Source organism: Chiloscyllium plagiosum, unplaced genomic scaffold (assembly GCF_037043375.1).
Source record: "Chiloscyllium plagiosum isolate Xiang-an unplaced genomic scaffold, Cpla_swu_hap1 HiC_scaffold_36, whole genome shotgun sequence".
NCBI lineage: Eukaryota > Metazoa > Chordata > Chondrichthyes > Orectolobiformes > Hemiscylliidae > Chiloscyllium > Chiloscyllium plagiosum.
In genome coordinates, this window is record NW_028270174.1 from 15,690,659 (window position 1) to 15,715,954 (window position 25,296).

Genomic DNA, 25,296 nt, shown 5'->3' on the forward strand with positions numbered 1-25,296 from the left:
TTTGGAATGTCTTACTTATGGTTCAGAAATTACTGTATACAACGTATTAAGAGCCAAATATTTAGCTCAACAAAAATGCAAAATTAAATAATGTACACTTCATAGAGGATACTCCTTGATGAATCACTATAAAACTGAGCGAAAGCCATATTTCTTGTTGTAGAATCTATCATAAAGACCTGCATTCATGTTGCTGGATGTAGGCAGGTCAAACAAAACGCCAAATTCTTTCACACTTTGGCATTCAACACAGTGGACAATTCCCTTTGTACAAGATGCTTTATTGATCAACTCTTCAGGTCAGTAAAAAGGTTATTCCAATGTATCACACAAATTCGAACATTTTACATCCAAGACAAAATATCTGAAGGAGAAGTTTTTTTTGATAATTATTCTAGGTTCTGCATAATGTTTCTCTTGCGTTTCTAGTCTCTCTCTCTTAGATAATATCAGGAGATTCATGGTTCATTGTCCCTCTCAGACATTGTCTCATTGACTTTCAGATTTTACTTGGAGTCAATGTTAACAGTGCCAAAAAATCTCATCGTTCTTTGACTTATTGAGAAATTTTCTAGATGAGTAGGGCTTCCTTTTGAATGTTAAATCTGAAAAGAATAGGCAAGCTCAGAATATTCTTCTCTAAACACCGCATGAAATGCAACACAACCAATTCACAGAAAATATTTGTCAATGACTTCAGTGGATATAAGTGGTCCTTACATTTGGCAAAGAATCATTCAGAAGTTACTGCAGAGGGTATGAGGTTAGCTGAATGGCAACACTCCCGCTCAAGTCTGAAGGTAGCGGGCCCAAAGCCCAAACCACAAACTTAAGAGAAACCAGACTAAGGCTCAAATGCATTTTGCTGAGGGAGTGCTGTACTGCCAAGGTGCTGCTGCTCAGATGAGATGTTAAACCAACGCTCTGTCTGCACGCTGAGGTGAACGCTAAAGATTCTGTGTCACCATTCGAAGAAAGGCAGTCTTCCTGGTATCTTGGCACTCGAAAGTCACAGATGTAGAGGTATTTCTGGGATCAGTCTATGTATAAACTGTTTTCAGTGTTTCCACACTGCAGAAGTTTCACCATTCTAAATACTTACTGCATATATTTGTGTACAAGTCAATCTCATATAGAGGTTGGCCCTTATTTTTGGCCAAAAAACCTTATGTTTTTCATATATCTCATGTAAAAATTGACCCTACTATATCATATTATAAACTTCTTACAAAGGAAACTGCATCTTCCCATTAACCCACTTAAATGAAATTGCATTCATTCATTCATACCAGCAACTCTATTGCTTACTATATTGTGTCCGTATTCATTCATTCATTCATCCCTCTACTTAGCCCACTTAGTTTACAACAGCACGTTTTGATTCATTCAGACCAAGACTTAGCGCAGTTTGTCCACTGTACATCCAAAAGTTAATATTGTTAAAAAGTTTACCATTTTAAGTGTGCCGTTATATCTGAATAAAAGCGAGACATATTAGCTACGTATACCTTTAATTCTTTGTCAAATTTGTTAATGTTGCTGAGGTTCATTACATATGAGAGTAATTGGGAGGGAAACGGAAGAATTTGGCAGGCAAGTTCAAGATGTGTACACAGTCAGAATTGAATAAATGTTTCATTTTAAGCATGCCATTATACCAGGCCATGACGATGTTGAACAGTGTGAGTTTGCAGGATTTCAATGAATCTTTGACATGTTTAAATTTTCGTACCGGTGTGCATAAATAAAATTTACTACCAGTAATTCATTCTTGTTGCTCTCACTTTTATCAGGTAATTACTTTACCGTAATAATACGGTATTTCGAACTGCATGAATTTCAGCCCCTCAAAACTAGTGCGCATGTAATCGTCAACCCTATGAATTGAACTTTTAAACATCTGACTTTTACATGTATATATGCAGTAATTGTTGTAAAGCACTTTGAGAGATCTGGAGGTCTTGAAAGATGCATATAAATGAGAGTCTTTCTTTAGATTGTCAATATGTTGATTAACAATTTATTTTCAAAATTCTGAAGGCTTATATTAACTGAAGGGGTAAGGATTATTTCATCTTTCTGGACTTTCAGAGTTGCAAGAGTCATTAGTTTAAAATGTTCACTTATATAGTGAGGCAAGGGGCTGGGGAAACCTCTTAACACAATGGAGTTTTGGATTGTGAAATACTTTGTCAGAAGAAATAGTTAGACACAAATTATTGCATCTTTCTGAGGGAGATTTGGGTACATGTTTGAAGCAATGTTGATGCAGGGTTATGGGGAGAGAGCAGAGCAGCAAAGTTAGTTTTGTATTACTCCGGCAGAGTTAGCATAGATGATACAGTAATTATGTACACATATATCAGTGTGCATGTGGCTACATGTATGTATACCTGCATATGCTCTTCATTTATGCACGTATGTGAGTGCATGTCAAATAATAAGGACGGTAAAATCAGAATGCGAAAAAGCTAGCTAGAAATATAAAAATAGATAGTAAGAGTTTCTACAGATATATTTAAAAATAGTTAACATAGTGTGCATCTAAGGAATTAATGCAAAATAAAGAGATAGCAGATGACTTGAACAGGTATTTTACATTGGTCTTTACTATAGCAGAAACAAGTAACAACAGAAATAGACGTATGTCAGGGAATGGAAGGTAGAAGGACAATTCACAAAAATTACAATTACTAGGGAAGTTGTACAGAGCAAATTGCTGGAGCCATGATCAGACAAGTCCCTGGGTCCTAATGGACTTCAAAGTCTTAAAGGAAATGGCTACTGAGATAGTTGATGCAGTGCTCCAAAATTACCAAAATTCAGGGAAGGTTCCATTAGATTGGAAAACAATAAATATAATTCCTTTGCAGGAAACCTACAGGCCAGTTAGTCTACCATCTGAGATAGGGAAGATGTTAGAGAAGTTATTGTTAAAGATGCAATGACAAAGCACATATCAAGGTTCAAGGTAATCAGGCAGAGTCCACATGATTTGCAAAAGGGAAATCATATTTAATCAAATTATTGGTGTTCTTTGAAGTACGCGTGCTCTGAAAAAATGGAAAACAATAGATGTACTGTATTTAAATTTCTAGAAGGCATTAGATAAGCTGCCAATCAATGTTTATTGTAGAAAATGAAAGCTCATGGCTTAGAATATTGACATGGATAGAAGTTTAGCTCACCAACATAGGCATAAATGAGCCATTTTCTGTTTGGAACAAGTGTCACAGGGATCAATACTGTCATCTCAGTTTTTTTTTTAAACAATTGACATTAGACAGTGTGTGTGTTGCCAATGGAAGCCACCATTCAAGATGGCCACTGACAACTACCTGCACATGCCAGGTTTAACAACGTCAATCTCCAGTGACAGGAATCTCGGGTGTGCCAGTACGCCTCTGCATATGACTAGGTGGAGAATCGGCAATTTTCACACCAGCTTTCCCTACAAGAGCAGCAAAGCTGTGTAAGCTTGTCTTGTTCAGCAAATGTACTACAAGATGGTATGCAACAAGTTGAGGCGAAACATGATCCACTAAGCTGCAGATGGAATGTCACCACTGAATGGCCAATCTACTGTTCTGATTTCAAACCCCACGTTTGCTCTGATGCAAAACTTCAGTTCTTATGAAGTCCGCATTTTTGCAGGCGAAGCTGCAGTTTGCTCCCACATTGTGAACATAAGGGCTACATCGTTTATATGAGAGACCACTGTTCCTCTGCCAATTGGGGCAGCGCATGCTTGGTGCTTCACCTAGTGGTGGCATTGCCCAGGGCCGCGGCCATAAACAATTTGGTCAAAGGAACTGATGACCAGATTGCTAAACTTACTAACAACAGAAAGGCAGTAATAAAAGTAGGTTGTGACTGTGTCACTTACAGAATGAGGGGACCCTCTGAAACTCAGATGTGACAGAATCTCTTCTTTGGAGGATAGTGAATGCATGAAATTCCCAATCTCAGAGTTGTGGCAACTAGATCACTGAAATTATTTAAAGAGGAAGCAGATGGGTTTTTGAAATGTCAGGGAGTGGAGGACTATAAGGAGCTGGCATAAGAGTTAAAACTTGGCGCAGATCAGCCCTGGTCTTCTTAATGACGAGGCAGACCTGAGAGGCTGAATGGCCTGCTCTTGCTGCTATCCCTTACATTCTTGAGTATTGTTGGAGCTAACCTCATCCAGGCAAGTTGGATGTATTCCATCATACTCCTGCCTTGTGCCTTGCAGATGAAGGACAGACTTTGGGGAGACAGAGGAGCAGTTATCCTGTACAGTATTCCTAGCCTCTTGCTTGCTTTTTTAGCCACTGTATTAACATGACTGTCCTGTTTGGATTCTGGTTTACTCTCCAGGATATCGACAATAGGAGATTCAGTGATTGCGATGACATTGAATGTAAAGGGGAAGTGGATTCTCTCTTATTGGAAGGTCATTGCCTGACATTTGTTTGGGATGAATATTATTTCCCCCATTTCAGTCTAAGCCTAGATATTGATCAGGGCTTGAAGTACCTGAGGAGTAGTGAGTGGTGCTGAACGTCGTGGAGTAGGGGCAAGCCCCAGCAACAAGTTCAAAAAGGAGTTATTCGGAAAATGAAAGAAGATTGGATGGAGATTCCAACGTCTGCCATAGTTTTTAGATCAGGATATTAAGAAGTTAGTTTAATAACTTTAATAAGAACAAGCATGTCATAGCACAAAACATGAGAAAATGTGAATCTGTCCATTTTGACAAGAAGAATTTTAAAAAGTGAAGCACATGGTCTAAACCCTGAGGTGCAGAGGGATCATGATGTTATACACGTGAATCACAAAAGGTTAATCTATAGGTTCAGCGAGGAATGTTATTGTCTAGTGCAAGGGAAATTGAATTAATTGTACAGGGCATTGGTAAGGCCATATCTGAAATAATGTATACAGTATTGTTCTCCTTATTTAGTTAAAAATCATACAACACTAGGTTATAGTCTAGCAGGTTTATTTCGAAGCATTAGTTATCGGAGCACTGCTCCTTCATCGGGTAGAGATTAAGGTGAAAGTGGGTACTGCAGATGCTGGAGATCAGAGTCTAGATTAGAGTGGTGCTGGAAAAGCACAGCACAGGTCAGGAAGCATCCGCGGAGAAGGAAAATTGATGTTACAAGCAAAAGCCCTTCATCAGAAATGAGGCTGGGAACCTCAGGCGTGGAGAGATAAATGGGAGGGCGGTGGGGCATGTGGGGGGGAAAGAGTGCAATAAGTGGATGAGTTGGGGATGAAGGTGATAGGTCAGAGAGGAGGGTGGAGCGGATAGGTGGGAAGGAAGATTGACAGATGAGACAGGTCATGAGGACGGTGCTGAGCTGTAAGGTTGGAACTGGGGTGGGGGTGAGGTTGAGGGTGGGGAAATGAGGTAGCTGGGGAAGTCCACATTGATGCCATGGGAGTGGAGGGTCCAGAGGCGGAAGATAAGGCATTCTTCCTCCAGGTATCAGGTGGTGAGGGAGTGGCAGTGGAGGAGGCCCAGGACCTGCATGTCCTCAGGAGAGTGGGAGGGGGAGTTCAAATGTTCGACAACGGGGCGGTGGGGTTGATTGGTGCCGGTGTCCCAGAGGTGTTCTCTAAAGCACTCAGTGAGAAGGCGTCCAGTCTCCCCAATGTTGAGGGGACCGCATCAGGAGCAACAGATACAATAAATGGATGAGTAGAGGGATCTTGGTGTCCATGTACACAGATCTCTGAAAGTTGCCACCCAGGTAAATAGTGCGGTGAAGAAGGCATATGGCTTACTGGCTTTTATTGGTAGAGGAATTAAGTTCCGGAGTCCTGAGGTCATGTTGCAGTTGTATAAGACTCTGGTGCGGCCGCATCTGGAGTAGTGTGTGCAGTTTTGGTTGCCATACTATAGGAAGGATGTGGAGGCACTGGAACGGGTGCAGAGGAGGTTTACCAGGATGTTGCCTGGTATGGTAGGAAGATCGTATGAGGAAAGGCTGAGGCACTTGGGGTTGTTTTCATTGGAGAAAAGAAGGTTTAGGGGTGACTTGGTAGAGGTGTACAAGATGATTAGGGGTTTAGATAGGGTTGACCATGAGAACATTTTTCCACGTATGGAGTCAGCTATTACGAGGGGGCATAATTTTAAATTAAGGGGTGGTAGGTATAGGACAGATGTAAGGGATACATTCTTTACTCAGCGAGTCGTGGGTTCATGGAATGCCCTGCCAGTAGCAGTGGTGGACTCTCCCTCTTTATGGGCATTTAAACGGGCATTGGATAGGCATATGGAGGATAGTGGGCTAGTGTAGGTTAGGTGGGCTTGGATCGGCGCAACATCGAGGGCCAAAGGGCCTGTACTGCGCTGTATTTTTTTCTATGTTTCTAAATGATATGTGGAAATCTCCTTTGGAGCCTTAGATGGAGGTGAGTAAACAATTGTTTAAATGTATCACATCTCCATGACACTGGACCACTGGCTATAAATTCTGTGAGCATGATCTTAACCTCCACTTTACATAGTACATAGAACATAGGACAATACAGCACAGAACAGGCCCTTTGGTCCTCGCTGTTGCGCTGACCTGTGAACTATTCTCAGCTCATCCTCCTACACTATCCCAAAATCATCCATGTTCTTATCTAAGGATTGTTTAAATCTCCCTAGTGTGGCTGAGTTGAGTACATTAGCAGGTAGAGCATTCCACGCCCTTACCACTCTCTGCGTAAAGAATCTGCCTCTGACATCTGTCTTAAATCTATCACCCCTCAATTCGTAGTTATGCCCCCTCGTATATGCTGACGTCATCATCCTTCTGAAAGAGCAGCGCTCTAAAAGCTAATGCTTCCAAATAAACCGATGGAACTATAACCTGGTGTTGTGTGATTTTTAACTTGGAATGGATGGGTTATCTTATGAGGATACGGTTAGATAGACTAGGTTTGCTTCCGCTAGAGTTTTGAAGAATAAGGGGCAACTTGATCGAAACATACAAGATCCTGAGGGGTCTTGACTGGGTGGAAGTGGAGAGGATGTTCTCTCTGGTGGGAGAATCTGGAAGTATGGGTGACTGTTTAATACAAGGGTCAAAAAATATCAGGTGGGGAGCAGGAGAGTCAGCATTTCGAGCATCAGCTCTTCATCATGATGAACAGCTCTTCCTGATGAAGAGCTTATACTTGAAACATTTATCCTCTTACTCCTCGGATACTGCCTAATTGCCTGTGATTTTCCAGTGCCACACTTTTTGACTCTAATCTCAAGCATCTGCAGTCCTCACTTTCTCCTAATGTAAAACAAGGGGTCATCCATTGGAGACAGCGATGAGGAGAAATAGTTTCTCTCAGAGGGTCATTGTCTTTAGACCTCACTGTCAAAAAATGGTGGAAGCAGAGTTATTGAATATTTTTAAGGCAGAGGAAGAGATATTCTTGGATAAGCTAGAAGGTGAAAGGTTATTGGGACAGGCAGCAACACGGAATAATCAGATCAGCCACAATCTTATTAAATAATGGGGAGGGTTTAAGGAATCGCAAAATATTCACATTCGGATATATGAGCAGAGATATAATGCATTCTCAATTCTCCAATTTTTAACCCACGACATATACATCCTTGTCTTTACATCAGCATTACTTCATATCGCCTTCAATGTGCTTTTCTGATAACAAGATATTGTGTTACTTTAGAAAAAAAAGAAAATACAGCAGCGAATTACCAATTCGTACCCTACTTGTAAAACAACTTTTTGCTTAAGGCTGTCAGATATAAAGCTAAACATCCAGGATACAAATACTGTAGTGTGCAGGGAGTTTACAAAACTCTAATTAAGTTAAGGTATTTCAACGGATTTATGGACACAAGCAGAATCTAGAGATCCAATTATGGCAGTGATTCTCAGCAAACCAATTAATATGTTAATATATACTGAATGTATCAACCACAGCTTGGAAGAATGATAATCGAATAGAGACATATTATGGCACTAATGTTACTCATTGAAGTACTGGAATTGATAAGAAAAATGGTCAGCAAACATTTCAGATCAGCTCTAGGTCACACAGGATATAAAGTCAGAAGGTATCCAAGGCAAAGTTGGAATAGTTGAATCCAATGGTAACAAAGGCTTGAATGAGGGTTTCAGCAGCAGCAGATATGTCAAGGCAGGGAAAGTTAAAGGTTACGTTCCTGATGACAGAGAGTCTCACAACTTCCATTAGTTAAATCCAATTTTCTACATGATCTTCTCATTGTGAAATCCCAGTCTGCATTTATGCTGGCAGCCAGTTGAATTTGATATGCAGCTACCTGTAATTTATTCCAGCAACTTAGACTTTATCTTTGCACCCTGGTAGCCATGACCTTGAAAGGATGCTATGGTTACAAGATGTGGGCATTGCTGGCTAAGCCAGCATTTAATTTCCATCCCTACTTACCCTCCAGGGCTACCTCCTTGAACTGCTGTGGTCGAGCTGTTGTAGGTACACCCACAATGCCAATAGGAAGGAAGTGCCAGGATTTTGGTCCAGTGCAAGGCAATATAGCTCCAAGTTAGGATAGTGAGTGGCTTGAGGAGCAGCCTGCAGACGGTGGCATTCTCATGTATCTGCTGCCCTCGTCCTTCTAGATGGTAGAGGTCAGGGGTTTGGAATATGCCGAAGGAGTCTTGTTGAGTTGCTGCAGTGTGTCTTGTAGATGATACACAGTGTGCACCTGTGCTGTAGGGAGTGAATGTTCTAACCGTCGGTCTACTTTTTCTCGAATGGTGTGAAGTTCGCACTCACCCAGGCAAGTCTTTAGTGACAATCCCACCTCTGCCCTTACGATGGAAGGAAGCTTAAATGATGCAGTGGAAAATGGTTGGTCTTAATGACAGCCATTAAGCACAGACACTTGGAACTTCCATTTCAGATTCATTTTTTCCATTCATTCTAGAGGAGGGAATTTGTCGATGAATTTGAAGGGGGTTAATGCTTCCATGAAAACAGCAGAAAGGATCTTCAGAAGAACTTGTTCAGCAGTTAAAAGCCTGCCACAGCATAATTTCAAGGTCCACAAGATTTTAAATGGTTCTTATTGAGGAAATCTCCAGCGCATGAGGAAACACCACTTACTCCAAGTTACAATCAGCTGACAGATACTACAGTTAAATCCCATCACTGACGTGGAACCTCTGAAAGATGCACAGTGGCAGTATGGAACTTAGTAATCATTGGAGGTTTTTTTTCCCCTCTCTGACTGCATTGCAGAAAGTGGATGCGTTTCTCATGTGGTTCCTCAGAAGCAACCCAAAAATGGATGCATTTCTTATCCTAAGAAATAAAATTAAAGTTTCTCCTTAAACACCATCCTCCAGAACTGCTCGGTTGTAAAGTTTTGGTTCAGTTCCACGAGACGTCTTAATGCAGCAGCTTCGCGTTTCGACTGGTGGAAACTTGGCATCCACAGCTCTCGCATCACTGATGCCCCCAGCGAGGAGGGTATGAAGGTGAATGCCACAGGCTCTGGGCAGCTCAAATGATTGGCTCGTGCCTGCCACTGAATTGGCGGTAAACCCTGTTAATAAGGCAAAGAGTGATTTAAAAAAAAAAAGAGAATTAGTAAGGGCTAAGGAACGAAATCCAGCTACAGCTCCAGCTACCTATTGCCGACATCAAACATCACCTAACTCCAACCCAAGCCATGTCGGCCTGTATTATCATTTCTGTTTGTCCCAGCCAACTCTTCCACTGAAGCCGCGGGACTGATCTCAAAGTCTAAGGAAAGGATTCGCAAACGTTTAGATTCCCAGTGAGTTCCACCAGGTTCCTACATAAAAGCAAAATGTTGTAGATGGTGGGAGCCTGAAATGAGAACAAAAATGCTGACCTTTCTGTCTAGGGTTGGCAACACTGATCCAGTATGATCCAACGTAAGCTTAACAAACTACATTTCAAAGTGGCACTCTACAGCCTTTCGGTCTCCACGCTCAGTTCAAAAACTTTATAGATCATAACTACCTTGGTGTTTGTTCTGCTGAGCTCAGCTTTGCCTTGTTTCTTTTAAAAATCCTTCATGTTGCATTTTTATTATGGAGCAATTCACACTCACTTGGACACAACACATGCTTCAACATATCCACAACAGCTCCTTTTGGCTGTTGCACCATGAGACACTTTGTTATTTAATCTCCCCTGATCCCCACCCTGTCACAGATGCTCTCCTTCATTCTTCCTATCTTCCCTCCCCACAATGCCACTGGCTTAAAAACTCTCCTGTTTGGCTTCAGTTCTGATAAAGGTCATCAATTTGTAACATTAACTCTGTTTCTCTCCACAGATGCTACCTGATCTGCTGGGTTGGAGGAGCAGCACTCCGAAAGCTAGTGTGCTTCCAAATAAACCTGTTGGACTATAACCTGGTGTTGTGTAATTTTTAACTTTGTCCATCCTACTCCAACACTGACTCCTCCACATTAGGGATTTTTTTCTCGCCTTTTTGTTTGTTCTCATTCCAGTACATCCTGGCAAGTGGTCAAGACATCAGAGTAGATTTAGAAACATCTACACACACCGCTCCCAATCCCTCCCATCACAAGTGGAATTTTTAAAAATCTGATTTAAATGGGAAATAATCCCAGTATTAGAGTTCTGAGCCCTCTAAACTGAAAATGGACTGCTTCCTCTCTCAACAATTTTAGGACTGTACTGTCAACGTAAGCCTTTCAGCTCATGAAACAACAGAGAAGAAGTTATACACATAAAATACCTCTTCCTTTCTTCTGAGATTTTCCCACACTCTGTTACACACTAGACATTCAAAGGCATCAATGTAATTGTCCTGGGACAGATCTTGAACACCCCACTTGCGTTCCTTCATGGCAGTCAGCAGCTTCGCATTGGAGATGGGACCCTTCCATTTCCACTCGAGGAAGACCTCATACTCTTGGTCATTGCCATCCAATTGCAAGATGTACTCAGCCAATTCCTTGGGGTGTGAGAAACTCTTGACAAGAATAGCGCTTTGATTACTGGGAAGCCAGTCAGCTATACTGGGGGAACCAAAATAAACTGGAACCACGCCCAGCTTGAAGGATCTCCACAACTTCTCAGTGATGTAATCATCACAAACAGCGTTCTCAAAAGCGAGGATAAATTTGTACTGAGCAAGAATCTTGTAAAGTCCATCATCATCCATGGATGTGGGATCTTTCAGGTGACTGGGAAGGTCCTTGTTATGCAAACATGTCCCGTAGGAATCCACTGGGATGTATTTCATCAATTCCTGAACGTAACTGTCTCTGTCTGAAGGTGGATCACAGTCAGACTGTACATACGCTAATGGTGCCAGATGTTCCCTCAGCTGATTCTTGCGAGACAGCGGGATCAAGTACTTGTGGGTTTTCAGTTCCTCGATGCTCTCCAGGTACTGGGTGGTCAGGGGCATATGAGAGTTGCGACTGAATGTGGACGTGTAATTAAATAAGGTGATGGCAGGCTCGTGAAAAAGCTTGTAATTGTTTTTCGGGGATTCTTCATGGAACAAGGCCCAATCATGGTGGTGTTTCCGAGGCAACGGTAAACTATTGATCTGGAAGTCTGTACCTATTCAAATTAGAGATGTGGAAAAAAAAGGTTAACGTTTCAAATAATGCTCATAAAACAGACTGTTAATTCACACACAAGCTCAATGATAATGAGCACCAATAATGTCTTGATCAGCAGAATGTCTCTATATCTAGGAGTTGTAGAAACTGTGATTGAAGTGACCATTGCCAGTTCCAAGAGGATTAGAATAAACTCTGGTTTCATCTTCTGAGCCACATATTGTTGTTTATTCATTCATGGGATCGAAAATCTGTTGGCTAGTCCAGGCTTTATTGCCTGTCTCTAATTGCCCTGGATCGGACTGCCATTTGCTCAGCCATTTCAGAGCGGAGTTCAGAGTCAACCACATTGCTGGTGGTCACTTGTAGGCCAGACCAGGTAAGGATGGCAGATTTCCTTCCCTGAAAGACATTACTAAATCAGATAGCTTTTTACGATAATAAACAGTGACTGTGTGGTCACCATTAATTTCACCATCTGCCATAGTGGGATTCAAACCCAGTTCTCCAGAACATTAGCTCCCAGTTTTCTGGATTACCAGGTCCACTCCCATTACAAATTTGTCACACTTCCGCAGACCAAAGATTAGTGACAGGGGAGATAGGATGAGGAATGGGGTGCAGGGGAGAAATCGGTGAATCCCTGCCCACTATCCCCCCATCTCCAATGTATGGACACAATCAAAAGACCTCCTTGTGTGATATACCATCTGGATTAAACGTAACACTTCCCTTGGTCAAACAGCAGGGTTCATGCTCACTAACTGGAATCACATAAGACAACTGTGCAGTGAACTGAGGCACAGATTAGTGGAAATTTATATTAGCAGGTAGATGTCGTCGGGGGAAGGGGAGAACTGGAACAGAAGGGGGAATGATTATGTTTTAAACCCCACCATAAATTGGGTATAGATGCAAAGCAACTTTAGACCAAACAAAGCAATTTTTTTCTGTGATTTTTGTTCTGACATGAAGCAAGGTCCCATTTAAAACTCATATGCCAATTTACACGTTACTGTATAATTTACTTTAGAATGTACCAATAACACGTTAGCCCTAATGGATTCATGAAAAAGAACAGCAATGTAACAGAATGAAGGGTTACACAGCACGAGTGAAGGCTCCTCCAGCAGCCGCTCCCAAATTCTCCCACCTGGAAGGATAAGGACAGCATGTGCAGGGGACAACTTGGAAATACATTGCCATTCCTTCACTGTCAATAGGTCGAAATTTCAAGCCTTACTTAAGTGTACTATGTGAGTGCCTTTACCACATGGACTGCAGGGTTTCTAATGGCACAGCACTACCCTTCCAAATGAAATGGGCAAGAAACATTGGACTGTCAAGCAACGCCCACATCCAATGAATGAATAAATTAAAACTAAATTAAATTTTTGACTTATGGTGAATAATGTCATTAGATCCATTAACCGGAGGAAAGACAAAGCAACCTTCAGAGTAAATTTCAAATCAGGAGATGGGGGAAAGAAGGAGGAGTGTTTCAGTTCTACATTCTAACACCTCACTACACAACAAAGTAGAGACAACTGTTTAGTTCATCACATTTTGCAATAGTATGATTAGATTAGATTACTTACAGTGTGGAAACAGGCCCTTCAGCCCAACAAGTCCACACCGACCCTCCGATGAGCAACCCACCCAGTCCCATTCCCCTGTATTTACACCCCTTCACCTAACACCATGGGCAATTTAACATGGCCAATTAACCTAGCCTACACATTTTTGGACTGTGGGAGGAAACCGGAGCATCCAGAGGAAACCCACGCAGACACGGGGAGAATGTGCAAATTCCACACAGACAGTTGCCTGAGGCGGGAATTGAACCCGGGTCTCTGTTGCTGTGAGGCAGCAGTGCTAACCACCGTGCCACTGTGTCGCCCTTTAAAAATAATTGGTGTAGGTTACACAGGTAAAACACAAATATGGAAAATGACTTATGATACAGTTGTCAAAAATACCTCATGAATATTTAAGTTAATTTTTAAAACAGCTCTCAGACAAACCAGTACACAATTTGATGCTGCAGCCAATTAGCCTTACAAAGTAATGGTCTATCACAATGCTAATAAAGTGTGACTGAACCCTTCTTATATCTCGCTCATGCCCAACAGAGTATTATAAAGCTGCTGATGTGCACAGAGTATTCGGACTACACTGAGGCACAGGATGGACCACACTGAGATTAGTCATGGTCTTACTCCATGGTAAAGTAGTCAAGAGAGGTTGAGTGGCCTACCCCTGTTCGTAATTCATATGCTGTGAGAAGGGAGGGGGTCAGCTAGCTCAGTTGACTGGATGGCAGGTTTGCAATGCAGAATAAGACCAATGGCATGGGTTTAATTCCTACACAGGCTAAAGTTACTCCCCTTCTCAGCCTCTTCCCTTGACTGAGGCATCGTGTCGCTCAGGTTAAGCCACCTCCAGTCGTTTCTCTATAACGAGAGAGCAGCCCTATGATCCAAAACAAAAGCAGAAAGGACCTGTTCCGGTTCCGAAGGGTCATTGGACCTGAAGCTTTAATTCTCATTTCTCTTCACAAATGCTGCCAGACCTGCTGATTTTTTCCAGCAATTTCTGTTCTTGTTTCTCTAGTTTCAATATCCTCAGCTCTTTGAATGGGCACTTTAAAATTACATTGCTACTTTTTTTTTTACTCATTCAAGGGATGAGGACATTCCTGGTTGGGCCAGTATTTATTGCCCATCCCAGAGGGCAGTTAAGAGTCAACCACGTTGCTGTGGGTCTGGAGACATGTGTAGGCCAGACCAGGTAATGATGGCAGTTTCCTTCCCTAAAAGGACATTAGTGACCCAGATGGGTTTTTCCAATAATTGGCAATGGATTCATGGTCATCATTAGACTCTGAATTCTAGATTTTTATGAAAATAAAATGCCACCATCTGCAGGATGCAAACCCAGGTCCCCAGAACACTACTTGGATCTCTGGATTAACAGGCACTAAGCCATTGCCTCCCCAATATTTTCTCAACTTGCTTTTAATTAATTTGTAGGACAAGGGCTAGAACTTGTGACCGAGGACCCAGAATGGGTCCTTTCTGTTCTGAAGCAGGGTCACTGGACCTGAAACGTTAACTTTGCTTTCTCTTCACAGATGCTGCCTGGCATGCTGAGGTTTTCTAGCTATTTCTGTTTTTATTTCTGATTTCCAGTATCTGCAGTTGTTTTTTTTTTGTTTAGCCCTAAGGTTCTGTAGGGCAACAGTGACATTACCTTTCCTGTGTGTATCAGAGTTTGCAAATTTGAATTCCTGTTCTGTGAAAATAAAATCTAGACTGTCGAGTTGGCATCAGGCTAAGTGTGTGTGCGTGTGTGTGCGCGTGTGAGTGAGAGAGAAGAGAAGGCGAGGGAAGAGAAGGCGAGGGAAGAGAAGGCGAGGGAAGAGAAGGCGAGGGAAGAGAAGGCGAGGGAAGAGAAGGCGAGGGAAGAGAAGGCGAGGGAAGAGAAGGCGAGGGAAGAGAAGGCGAGGGAAGAGAAGGCGAGGGAAGAGAAGGCGAGGGAAGAGAAGGCGAGGGAAGAGAAGGCGAGGGAAGAGAAGGCGAGGGAAGAGAAGGCGAGGGAAGAGAAGGCGAGGGAAGAGAAGGCGAGGGAAGAGAAGGCGAGGGAAGAGAAGGCGAGGGAAGAGAAGGCGAGGGAAGAGAAGGCGAGGGAAGAGAAGGCGAGGGAAGAGAAGGCGAGGGAAGAGAAGGCGAGGGAAGAGAAGGCGAGGGAAGAGAAGGCGAGGGAAGAGAAGGCGAGGGAAGAGAAGGCGAGGGAGGAGAAGGCGAGGGAGGAGAAGGCGAGGGAGGAGAAGGCGAGGGAGGAGAAGGCGAGGGAGGAGAAGGCGAGGGAGGAGAAGGCGAGGGAGGAGAAGGAGAGGGAGGAGAAGGAGAGGGAGGAGAAGGAGAGGGAGGAGAAGGAGAGGGAGGAGAAGGAGAGGGAGGAGAAGGAGAGGGAGGAGAGAGAAAGAGAGGGAGGAGAAAGAGAGGGAGGAGAAAGAGAGGGAGGAGAAAGAGAGGGAGGAGAAAGAGAGGGAGGAGAAAGAGAGAAGCTGCTTTTTTTTGCTGTAGTAGAAACATAACTGGTTCACAAATGCTCTTTAGGGAAGGTAACCTGCCAACTTGACCTCGTCGGACTGAAAGTTCACCATCATTTTCTCAAGGACAACTAAACGAGCAGTTTTGTAAGTGATAGCTCCACCCTGAACCTGGAAAGCGACGCCTTGAAACTGCATTCCTCCACTTCTTCGTGTAGACTGAGCATATCATTCTTGTGACCCAGTTAGTAAAATGAATTTACTGAAGTGTGCAAGATGTCAGCTATTGGCGACAACCAGATCCCAGTTGCAAAATTTTCAACCTTTTCAAAATTTTCAAAAGCATGCACAGGAGACCAGCAACGGAAACAAAGAGTGGTGCAGACTGCTAAAACGGATACTGGTGCAGGATTCAGGAATTACAGGTTTGGACGGCGTAAATATATACACACTCAATATAATTGGGTGGCACGGTGGCTCAGTGGCTAGCACTGCTGCCTCACAGCGCCTGGGACATGCATTTGATTCCAGCCTTGGGTGACTTTCTGTGTGGAGTTTGCACTTTCTCCCCGTGCCTGCATGGGTTTACTCCCACGGTCCGAAGATGTGCAGGTTAGGTAGATTGACCATGTTAAATCACCCCAAAATGTTCAGGGATGTGTAAGTTAGGTGCATGAGGCATGGGAAATGTAGGGTTACAGGGTAGGGGGATGGACCTGGGTGAGATCCTTGTCCGAGGGCCGGTGTGAACTCATTGGGCTGAATTACTTGCTTCCACACTGTAGGGATTTTATCTGTATATAATCTCACACACATATGAAGGTATACAGTAAATCATGTATGCATGCATTCTCCCCCACCCCCACCCCACTGTGTGTAAATGTTTCCCTGAGTAAGTTTGGCACTAAGCTTTTTAATGTAAATATTTTGCTACTTGCACCCACCATAGAAGGTGGGGTTGGGGGGAGGGGGAAGTTTTAGTCATGTCAACTTTTGTTCTGTTCTTCAGTGCAAGCTGTATACACAAACAAGGAGAAACATGAATCTTCCACTCATGATAAATCCACAAAGCTAACACATGACTTTCCTCCTTTCGCCTACACTTGGGTTTTTAATATTAAATACGCAACAGAGCAATCACAAAATACATTAACCAACTTAATGTTCTTCAGCCAGCACATAAATTCAATGACTCTGCAACAGAACCCATTTCTGCCATGTCAGCTAGACAACAGTACCGAGAGAAAGCTTGCACTTGTGTTCAGTGAACTATTGAGGGTCAGTTCAGTCTCTGTCTACCACTTATATCAAGACTTTGTTCAGATTTGTTTAGAATGAGAGTTGTGTATTTTAGCTTCAGTACACTGGCTGACTTCAAACCCCCGTATCAACCATAGAACGTAGAACATTACAACGCAATACAAGCCTTTCAGCCCTCGATGTTGTGCCGACCTGCGAAACCAGTCTGAAGCCCATCTAACCTACACTATTCCATTATCATCCATATGTTTATCCATTGACCATTTAAATGCCCTTAAAGTTGGCGAGTCTACTACTGTTGCGGGCAGGGCGTTCCATGCCCTTACTACACTCTAACTAAAGAACCTACCTCTGACATCTGTCCGATATTTATCACCCCTCAATTTAAAGCTATGTCCCCTCATGCTAGCCATCACCATCTGAGGAAAAAGGCTCTCACTGTCCATCCTATCTAATTCTCTGATCATCTTGTATGTCTCTATTAAGTCACATCTCAAGTTTCTTCTCTCTGACGAAAACAGCCTCAAATCTGTCAGTCTTTCCTCACAAGACCTTCCTGTCATACCAGGCAACATCCTAGTGAATCTCTTCTGAACCCTATTGAATGCTTCCACATTGTTCCTATAAAGCAGTGACCAGAATTGTACGCAATACTCCAAGTGTGGCCATACCAGACTTTGTACAGCTGCAACATGACCTCATGGCTTAGAAACTCAATCTCTCTACCAATAAAAGCTAACACACCACATGCCTTCTTAACAACCCTATCAACCTGGGTGGCAACTTTCAGGGATCTATGCACATGGACACAGAGATCTCTCTGCTCATCTACACTACCAAGAATCTTACCATTAGCCCAGTACGTTGTATTCCTGTTACTCCTTCCAAAGTGAATCAGCTCACACTTTTCCGCATTAAATTCCATTTGCCACCTCTCAGCCCAGCTCTGCAGCTTATCTATGCCCCTCTGTAACCTGCAACATCCTTCCATGTTGTCTACAACTCCACTGACCTTAGTGTTACCTGCAAATGTACTAAACCATTCTTCTACACCCTTATCCAGGTCACTTATAAAAATGACAAATGGCAGTGGCCTCAAAACAGATCCTTTTGGTACACTACTAGTAACTGAACTCCAGGATGAACATTTCCCATCAACCACCACTTCTTTCAGCTAGCCAATTTCTGATCCAAACTGCTAAATCACCCTCAATCCCATGCCTCCGTTTTTGTACAATAGCCTACTGTGGGGAACTATATCAAATGCCTTACTGAAATCCATACACACATCAACTGCTTGACCCACATCCACCTTCTCAAAAGAACTCAATAAGGTTTGTGAGGTACGACCTACCCTCCACAAAACCGTGTTGACTATCCCTAATAAAATTATTCCTTTCTAAATGATTATAAATCCTATCTCTTATAATCCTTTCCAACACTTTACCTACAACCGAAGAAAGACTCACTGGTTGAAATTACCAGAGTTGTCTCTACTCCCCTTCTTGAACAAGGGGACATTTTCTATCCTTCAGTCTTCTGGCACTATTCCTGTAGACAATGATGACAAAGATCAAAACAAAGGTTCTACAGTCTCCTCCCTAGCTTCCCAGAGAATCCTAGAATAAATCCCATCCAGCACAGGGGACTTGACTATTTTCACACTTTGCAGAATTGCTAACCCCATCTTCTTCTGAACCTCAATCCCCTCTATTTTAATAGCGTGTATCTCAGTATTCTCCTCAACAACATTTCTTTTTCCAGTGTGAATACTGACAAAAAATATTCATTTAGCACCTCTCCTATCTCCTCAAACTCCATGCACAACTTCCCACTACTGTCCTTAACTGGCCCTAATCTTACCCTTGCTATTCTTTTATTCCTGGCATACCTATAGAAAGCTTTAGGGTTTTCCTTGATCCTACCTGCCAAAGATTTCTCATGTCACCTCCTGGCTCTTCTTAGCTCTCTCTTTAGGTTCTTCCTGGCTAACTTGTAACTGTTTATTGCCCTAACTGAGCCTTCATTTCTCATCTTTACATAAGCCTCTTTCTTCCTCTTGACAAGATATTCAACTCCTTTAGTAAACCACAGATCCCTCACTCGACCACCTCCTCCCTGCCTCATCAAGGACCCGCAGTAGCTGTTCCTTGAACAAGCTCCATATTTCAATTTTGCCCATCCCCTGCAGTTTCCTTCCCCACCTTATGCATCCTAAATCTTGCCTAAACTCATCATAATTGCCTTATCCCCAGCTATAACTCTTGCCCTGTGGTATACATCTATCCCTTTCCATCACTAAAGTTAACGTAACCGAATTGTGGTTACTATCACCAAAGTGCTCACCTACCTCCAAATCGAACACCTGGCCTAGTTCATTAACCAGTACCAAATCCAATGTGGCCTCACCTCGTTGGCCGATCAACAAACCGTCCTATACACATTGGACAAAAACTGACTCATACAAAGTATTCGAAGCATAGCATTTCTAGTCAATATTTGGGAAGTTAAAGTCCCCCATAACAACTACCCTATCACTCTCACGCCTATCCAGAATCATCTTTGCAATCCTTTCCTCTACAGAATGTTTCAGAGGCCTGTAGAAAACTCCCAACAGAGTGGCCTCTCCTTTCCTATTTCTAACCTCAGTAGACAAGTCCTCAAATGTCCCTTCTACCACTGTAATACTGTCCTTGACTAACAATGCCACACCTCCCCCTCATTTACCACCTTCCCTATTCTTACTGAAACATCGAAACTCTGGAACCTGCAACAACCATTCCTGTCCCTGCTTTATCCGGGTCTCTGAAATGGCCACAACATCAAAGCCCCAGGTACCAACCCATGCTGCAAGTTCACCCACCTTATTCCGGATGCTCCTGAACACACTTCAAACCACCTTCCTGCCTGCTGGTACACTCTTGTGACCTTGAAACCTTATTCATGACCTCACTACCCTCAACCTCTTGTACACTGGAGCTACAATTCAGGTTCCCATCCCTTTGCTGAATTAGCTTAAACCTCCCAAAGAGCATTAGTAAGTTTCCTCCGCAGGATATTGGTACACCTCTGGTTCAGGTGAAGCCCATCCTGTTTGTAGAGGTTCCACCTCCCCCAGAATAAGCCCCAATTATCCAGGAATCCAAAATCCTCCTTCCTGCACCATTCCTGCAACCATGTGTTCAACTGCGCTCTCTTCCTATTCCTTGCCTTGCTAGCACGTGGCACGAGTAGCAAACCAGAGATAACATCTCTGTTTGTTCTAGCTCTAAGCTTCCACCCTAGCTCCCTGAAATCCTGCCTTACATCTCCATCCCTTTTCCTACCTATGTCATCGGTACCAATGTGGAATGGGGCTGCTCCCCAAACTCTTAAGGATCCTGAAAAACTCAATCCGAAAAATCATGGGCCCTGGCACCTGGGAGGCAACACACAAACACGACTCTCTCTCGCTCCCACAGAATCTCCTATCTGTCCCCTTAACTATGGAGACCCCAATGACTAATGCTCTACTCCGCTCCGGCAACAGTATCCAAAACGGTATACTTGTTATGGAGGGGAACGGCCAGAGGGGATCCCTGCACTGTCTGCCTGTTCCCTTTCCGCCCCCTGACTGTAACCCATCTACCTTTTTCTTGGACCTGAGCTGTGACTACATCCCTATAATTCCTCCCAATTGCCCCCTCAGCCTCCCGAATGATCCAAAGTTCATCCAGCTCCAGTTCCCTAACGCAGTTTTCGAGGAGCTGGATTTGGGTGCACATCCCGCAAATGAAGTCAATGGGGACACTAGTGGTGACCCTTACCTCCCACATTCTGCAGGAGGAACATTCAACTGCCCTAACATCCATTCCCACTATTCTAAATTCCCAAAGAGACTACTGAAAAAAAAACTAATAACCTTATCAATCTGGCACACAGAACCTTTTTTTGGTTAGAGGTGGAGGAAGGGTGGGAGTTTTGCTTTGGGTAAAGCAAACACCTCACTTACTCAGCTATCCTGCGTGTTCTTGCTCAGCGAGCACTCCACCCATACATGAGATAAGTTTTTAAAAGGATTAATTTACCTTCCCGGCAGCCCCCTGGTGTTCCCTCCAACTGCTGCTGAAAATGGAGGCCACTGACTCTCAAAGTAAGTCCTTTTAGAGGGAAATTTATCTTCCCGGCAGTCCTCTGATCCTTGCTGACACCACTCTCGCTGCTGTTAAAATTGGAGCATGTGAAAGAGAGCCATGTCCTTTCACTGATATAAATACTGGGTTTTCGCTGAAGTAAGCTCAATGCTTTATTCAGTGCCTAGCATTCGACATTTTAAGTGGAGCTGCTAGTGAGCGGTTCAGTCACTGGATCAGAAATCTAGAGGCCCAGATACTGTTCTGGGGATCTCGACTGGGAATCTACCGTGGCAAATGGCAGAGTCTGAATTCAACACAAGTTTAGAAATCCAAGTCTAATTAGATTAGATTAGATTCCCTACAGTGTGGAAACAGGCCCTTCGGCCCAACCAGTCCACACCGCCCTTCCGAAGAGAAACCCACCCAAACCCATTCCCCTACATTTACCCCTGACCAACACACCTCACACTGTGGGCAACTCAGCATGGCCAATTCACCTAACCTGCACATCTTTGGATTATGGGAGGAAACTGGAGCACCCGGAGAAAACCCACACAGACATGGGGAGAAAGTACAAACTCCTTACAGGACAGGCGGGAATCGAACCCAGGACTCTGGTGCTGTGAGACAGCAGTGCTAACCACTGAGCCACCGTGCCGCCCTGGCCGTGATGACTGTGAACTCATTGTCAATTGTTGCAAAAACCCATCTGGTTCAGTAGTGTCCCTTAGGGAAGGAAATCTGCCATCCTTATCCAGCTTGGCCTACATGTGACTCCAGCCTCACAGCAACATGATTACCCAGAAAGCAGTTCAGAGTTAATGAATTCTGACCCGGTCAGCAATGCCCATGTCTCAGGAATGAATTAAAAACATGTTGAGACAGCAAGTAGCAATGTAATTTCACAGCAGCGTTATATTTCTGAAATGTTGGAGTTTTTTGACACTGAAAGGATTTGTAAAGAGGGTCACTGCGAATAGTGAGCTTTTAAAAAGAAAATGAAAAAGGTTAACATACAATAATGCTTACTGACAGATATCTTTCCTACAGATTGTAAACAGTGTACAATGAGGTCTTCATAAATTGAGAACATATCAGATCCATTGTGCTGGAAAATCTTTGGACCTAATGTTTCAGAGAGCAGAAGGGAAAACTGCAAAGACATTCACAGGGTCTAAAAGATTGGATAAACCAAAAACTGATTAGAGTCATAGGGTCATAGAGTTGTACAATATGGAGTTGTTACAACCCTTCCATCCTAACTCATCCATGCCAACCAGTTATCCTAACCTAATCTAGTCCCATTTGTCAGCACTTGGCCCATATCCTTCGAAGCCCTTCCTATTCATGTACCCATCCAGATGCCTTTTATATGCTGTAATTGTACCAGCCTCCACCATCTCTTCTGGCAGCTCAGGTGTTCTGGAGTTTAATTCTGAAGAAGGGTCACTGGACCCGAAGTTGTTAACTCTGCTTTCTCCGCAAAGATGCTGCCAGATCTGCTGAGTTTTCACAGCAATTTCTGTTTTTTTTAAACTGATTTGGAGGCATTCAGTTTAGGTCAAGTAAGACGATCGATTGCTGTGGGGAAGCATGACTCATTTATTGTTTTGCACAACACTATTATTATTGGAAGAAATTAATCGGATCATAACTACCATTTATATCTTCACTTTCCTGGGAAATAAAATTGGTTATGACTCATATTGAACATGTTCTCCACATATTTGTTCAAGTCACCTTTGCAGTGAATAAGACAATCCTTTGCAAAAGACATCACTGAATTCATAGAGGGGCTGATGTGTTTCCACTTTCTTACAAACACACAATGGAGATCTTATGGCACAGTGGTAGTGTCCTTACATATCGGTTATGAGGTCTGGGTTGCAGACCTACCTACCCTAGAGGTGTGCAGAAATGTCTGAACAGGTCAATTAAAAAGAATTTGCAAATTGTAGCTGGTACAGTCAAATTCAAACCCATAAGTGTGAATTCATTTCCCACAGTAATCAAAACAATTAAACAAGAGAAAGCATTGAGGCCAGACTTCAATCCAAAAGCAAACACAAACAAAACCAGAAATTGCGGGAAAAACTAAGTTCTGAAGAAGGGCCACTGGACTTGAAATGTTAATTTCTCTGCACAGATGCTGCTAGATTTTCCAGCAATTTCTGTTTCAGTTTCTGATTTCCAGCATCCCCATCTGCATATACAAGGTATTCGCCAAAAACGGATACCCGCGCAACTTCATCAACAGATGCCTAAGAGAAAGACCACGGAACGAGGACATACCACAACCAAAAGGACTAGCCACACTACCATACATCAGGAGCATCTCAGAACGGACAGCCAGACTACTGCGACCCCTAGGACTCATAACAGCACACAAACCAACAGCCACGCTCAGACAACAACTCACCAGAACGAAGGACCCGATACCCAACATGAGCAAAACTAATGTAGTGTACAAAATACCATGCAAGGACTGCACAAAACACAATAGAGGACAAACAGGAAGACAGCTAACAATCCGCATACATGAACATCAACTAGCCACGAAACGACACGACCAACTATCCTGAGTAGCCACACACGCAGACAACAAGCAACATGAATTCGACTGGGACAACACTACTATCATAGGGCAAGCCAGACAGAGAACAGCCAGGGAATTCCTAGAGGCATGGCATTCATCCACAAACTCCATCAACAAACACATCGACCTAGACCCAATATACCAACCACTACAGCGGACAGCTGAAACTGACAACCGGAAGCGGCAGGGACAGACCACTATAAACACTGGAGGAAACATCAAAGAAGCGCTTCGCAGGAGGCTCCCAAGCACTGATGATGTCGCCTAGCCAGGGGACGAAACGTTTGCAACAAAAACTTCCAGCTCGGCGAACAGAACCACAACAATGAGCACCCGAGCTACAAATCTTCACACAAACTTTGAGTTCTTTCGGGTTTTTTTCTGTCTAGAATCGCAAGAGTTTTGGAATTTGCCTTCACATTTATTCCTGGTCAGAAGGGGTAATAATGACACTTAAACAAGAGGAAAAAAATAAATCCCAGGATACCAACATTGGCTCAGCCACAGAATGTAATGTAGTCCTTCAAAATTTAAACAGATATCAGATCCTTCACTGAAGCAGTGCTCAGGTACACATCACTTCGGACCAGAACTGTGAAGTCAACGTAGTTTAAAATAAACAAAACTGGCTTTTACAGGCCGTGCATTCCATCAAATTCACAATCTGATCTCAGTGACACAAAATCAATACCAAGCTCTGAGAAACATAGTACCAGTCAAATTCAATTCCGAACCAGTGAAACATTTATTTAACCCTGTCTTTTGCTCCCTCTTGATGGTATCTCTCGGCTTCAGGGGATTAATTGCCCAAGAACCGTATGCCTTCTGGTCATAATGATGAGGGTCACTGGCACCTCTAGGGTAGGTTTCCTGGCTCTCCTCTCTCTGCCAACTCAGCCCCCTTTCTCTTTATCTGTCGTTGATCTCAGGGCTGATGAAAATGTGTCCAACCTGCTACAACAGTTTCATGTCGTTTTCAATACTGAAGTCAGTGTCAAATGTGGGGGTGTAAAACCAAAGATTGGGCAAGGTGTTAATGATGGCGGTGTCACTGGAGACAGCAGCACTTTCTCTGCCCAAGGTACAAAGAGATGCAATGCCAAAGCTGTACAGCCAACGCTGGGCTCTAATCTCCCTACAAATGGTGGAAAGCAACCACCAACTATCACCTTCTTGAAAGCGTTCAATATTTTGGCCTCAACCACTTCCTGTGGCAGAGAATACCACAGGATATCCACTCCCTGGGTGAAGAGAATTCTCCTCATCTCATTCCTAAATGGCCTATCCCATATCCTTAGATTATGTCCCCCTGGTTGTGGATTCCCTAGTCATTGGACACGTCTTTCCTGTGTTTACCCTGTCTTGGCTTGTTAGAATTTTCTATGTGTCTATAAGATCCCCCCTCATTTTGTAAACTCCAGCGAACATAATCTTAACCGGATAAAATACGAAAGAACTGTGGATGCTGTAAACCAGAAGCAAAAACAGAAGTTGCTGGAAAAGCTGTGAAGAAAAATCAGAGTCAATGTTTCAGGTCCCGGTGACACTTTCTCAGAACTCAGATGATCAGATAATCCTAACGGATCCAGCCTCTCCTCATATGTCAGGCCTACCATCCCAGGAATCAGTCTGGTGAACCTTTGTTGCACTTCCTCTGTAGCCAAAATATCCTTCCTCAGGTAAAGGTGACCAAAACTGTACACT

At 43.3% G+C, this 25,296-nt stretch overlaps 1 protein-coding gene across 2 annotated transcripts in view; it reads right to left on the reverse strand.

The window, feature by feature from the left end:
• Positions 1–260: 260 nt before the first annotated feature.
• The window catches only part of pofut3 (protein O-fucosyltransferase 3), a 74,367-nt gene continuing 49,331 nt past the window's right edge, over positions 261–25,296 (reverse strand). For both annotated transcript variants that reach the window (XM_043674313.2, XM_087979986.1), the window contains 2 exons: positions 10,730–11,565; positions 261–9,538 (listed from right to left, as the gene is read on the reverse strand). In XM_043674313.2, coding sequence (XP_043530248.2) covers positions 9,308–9,538; positions 10,730–11,565 — 1,067 coding nt within the window. In that variant the 3' untranslated portion in view covers positions 261–9,307. The remainder of the gene's footprint in view (positions 9,539–10,729; positions 11,566–25,296) is intronic.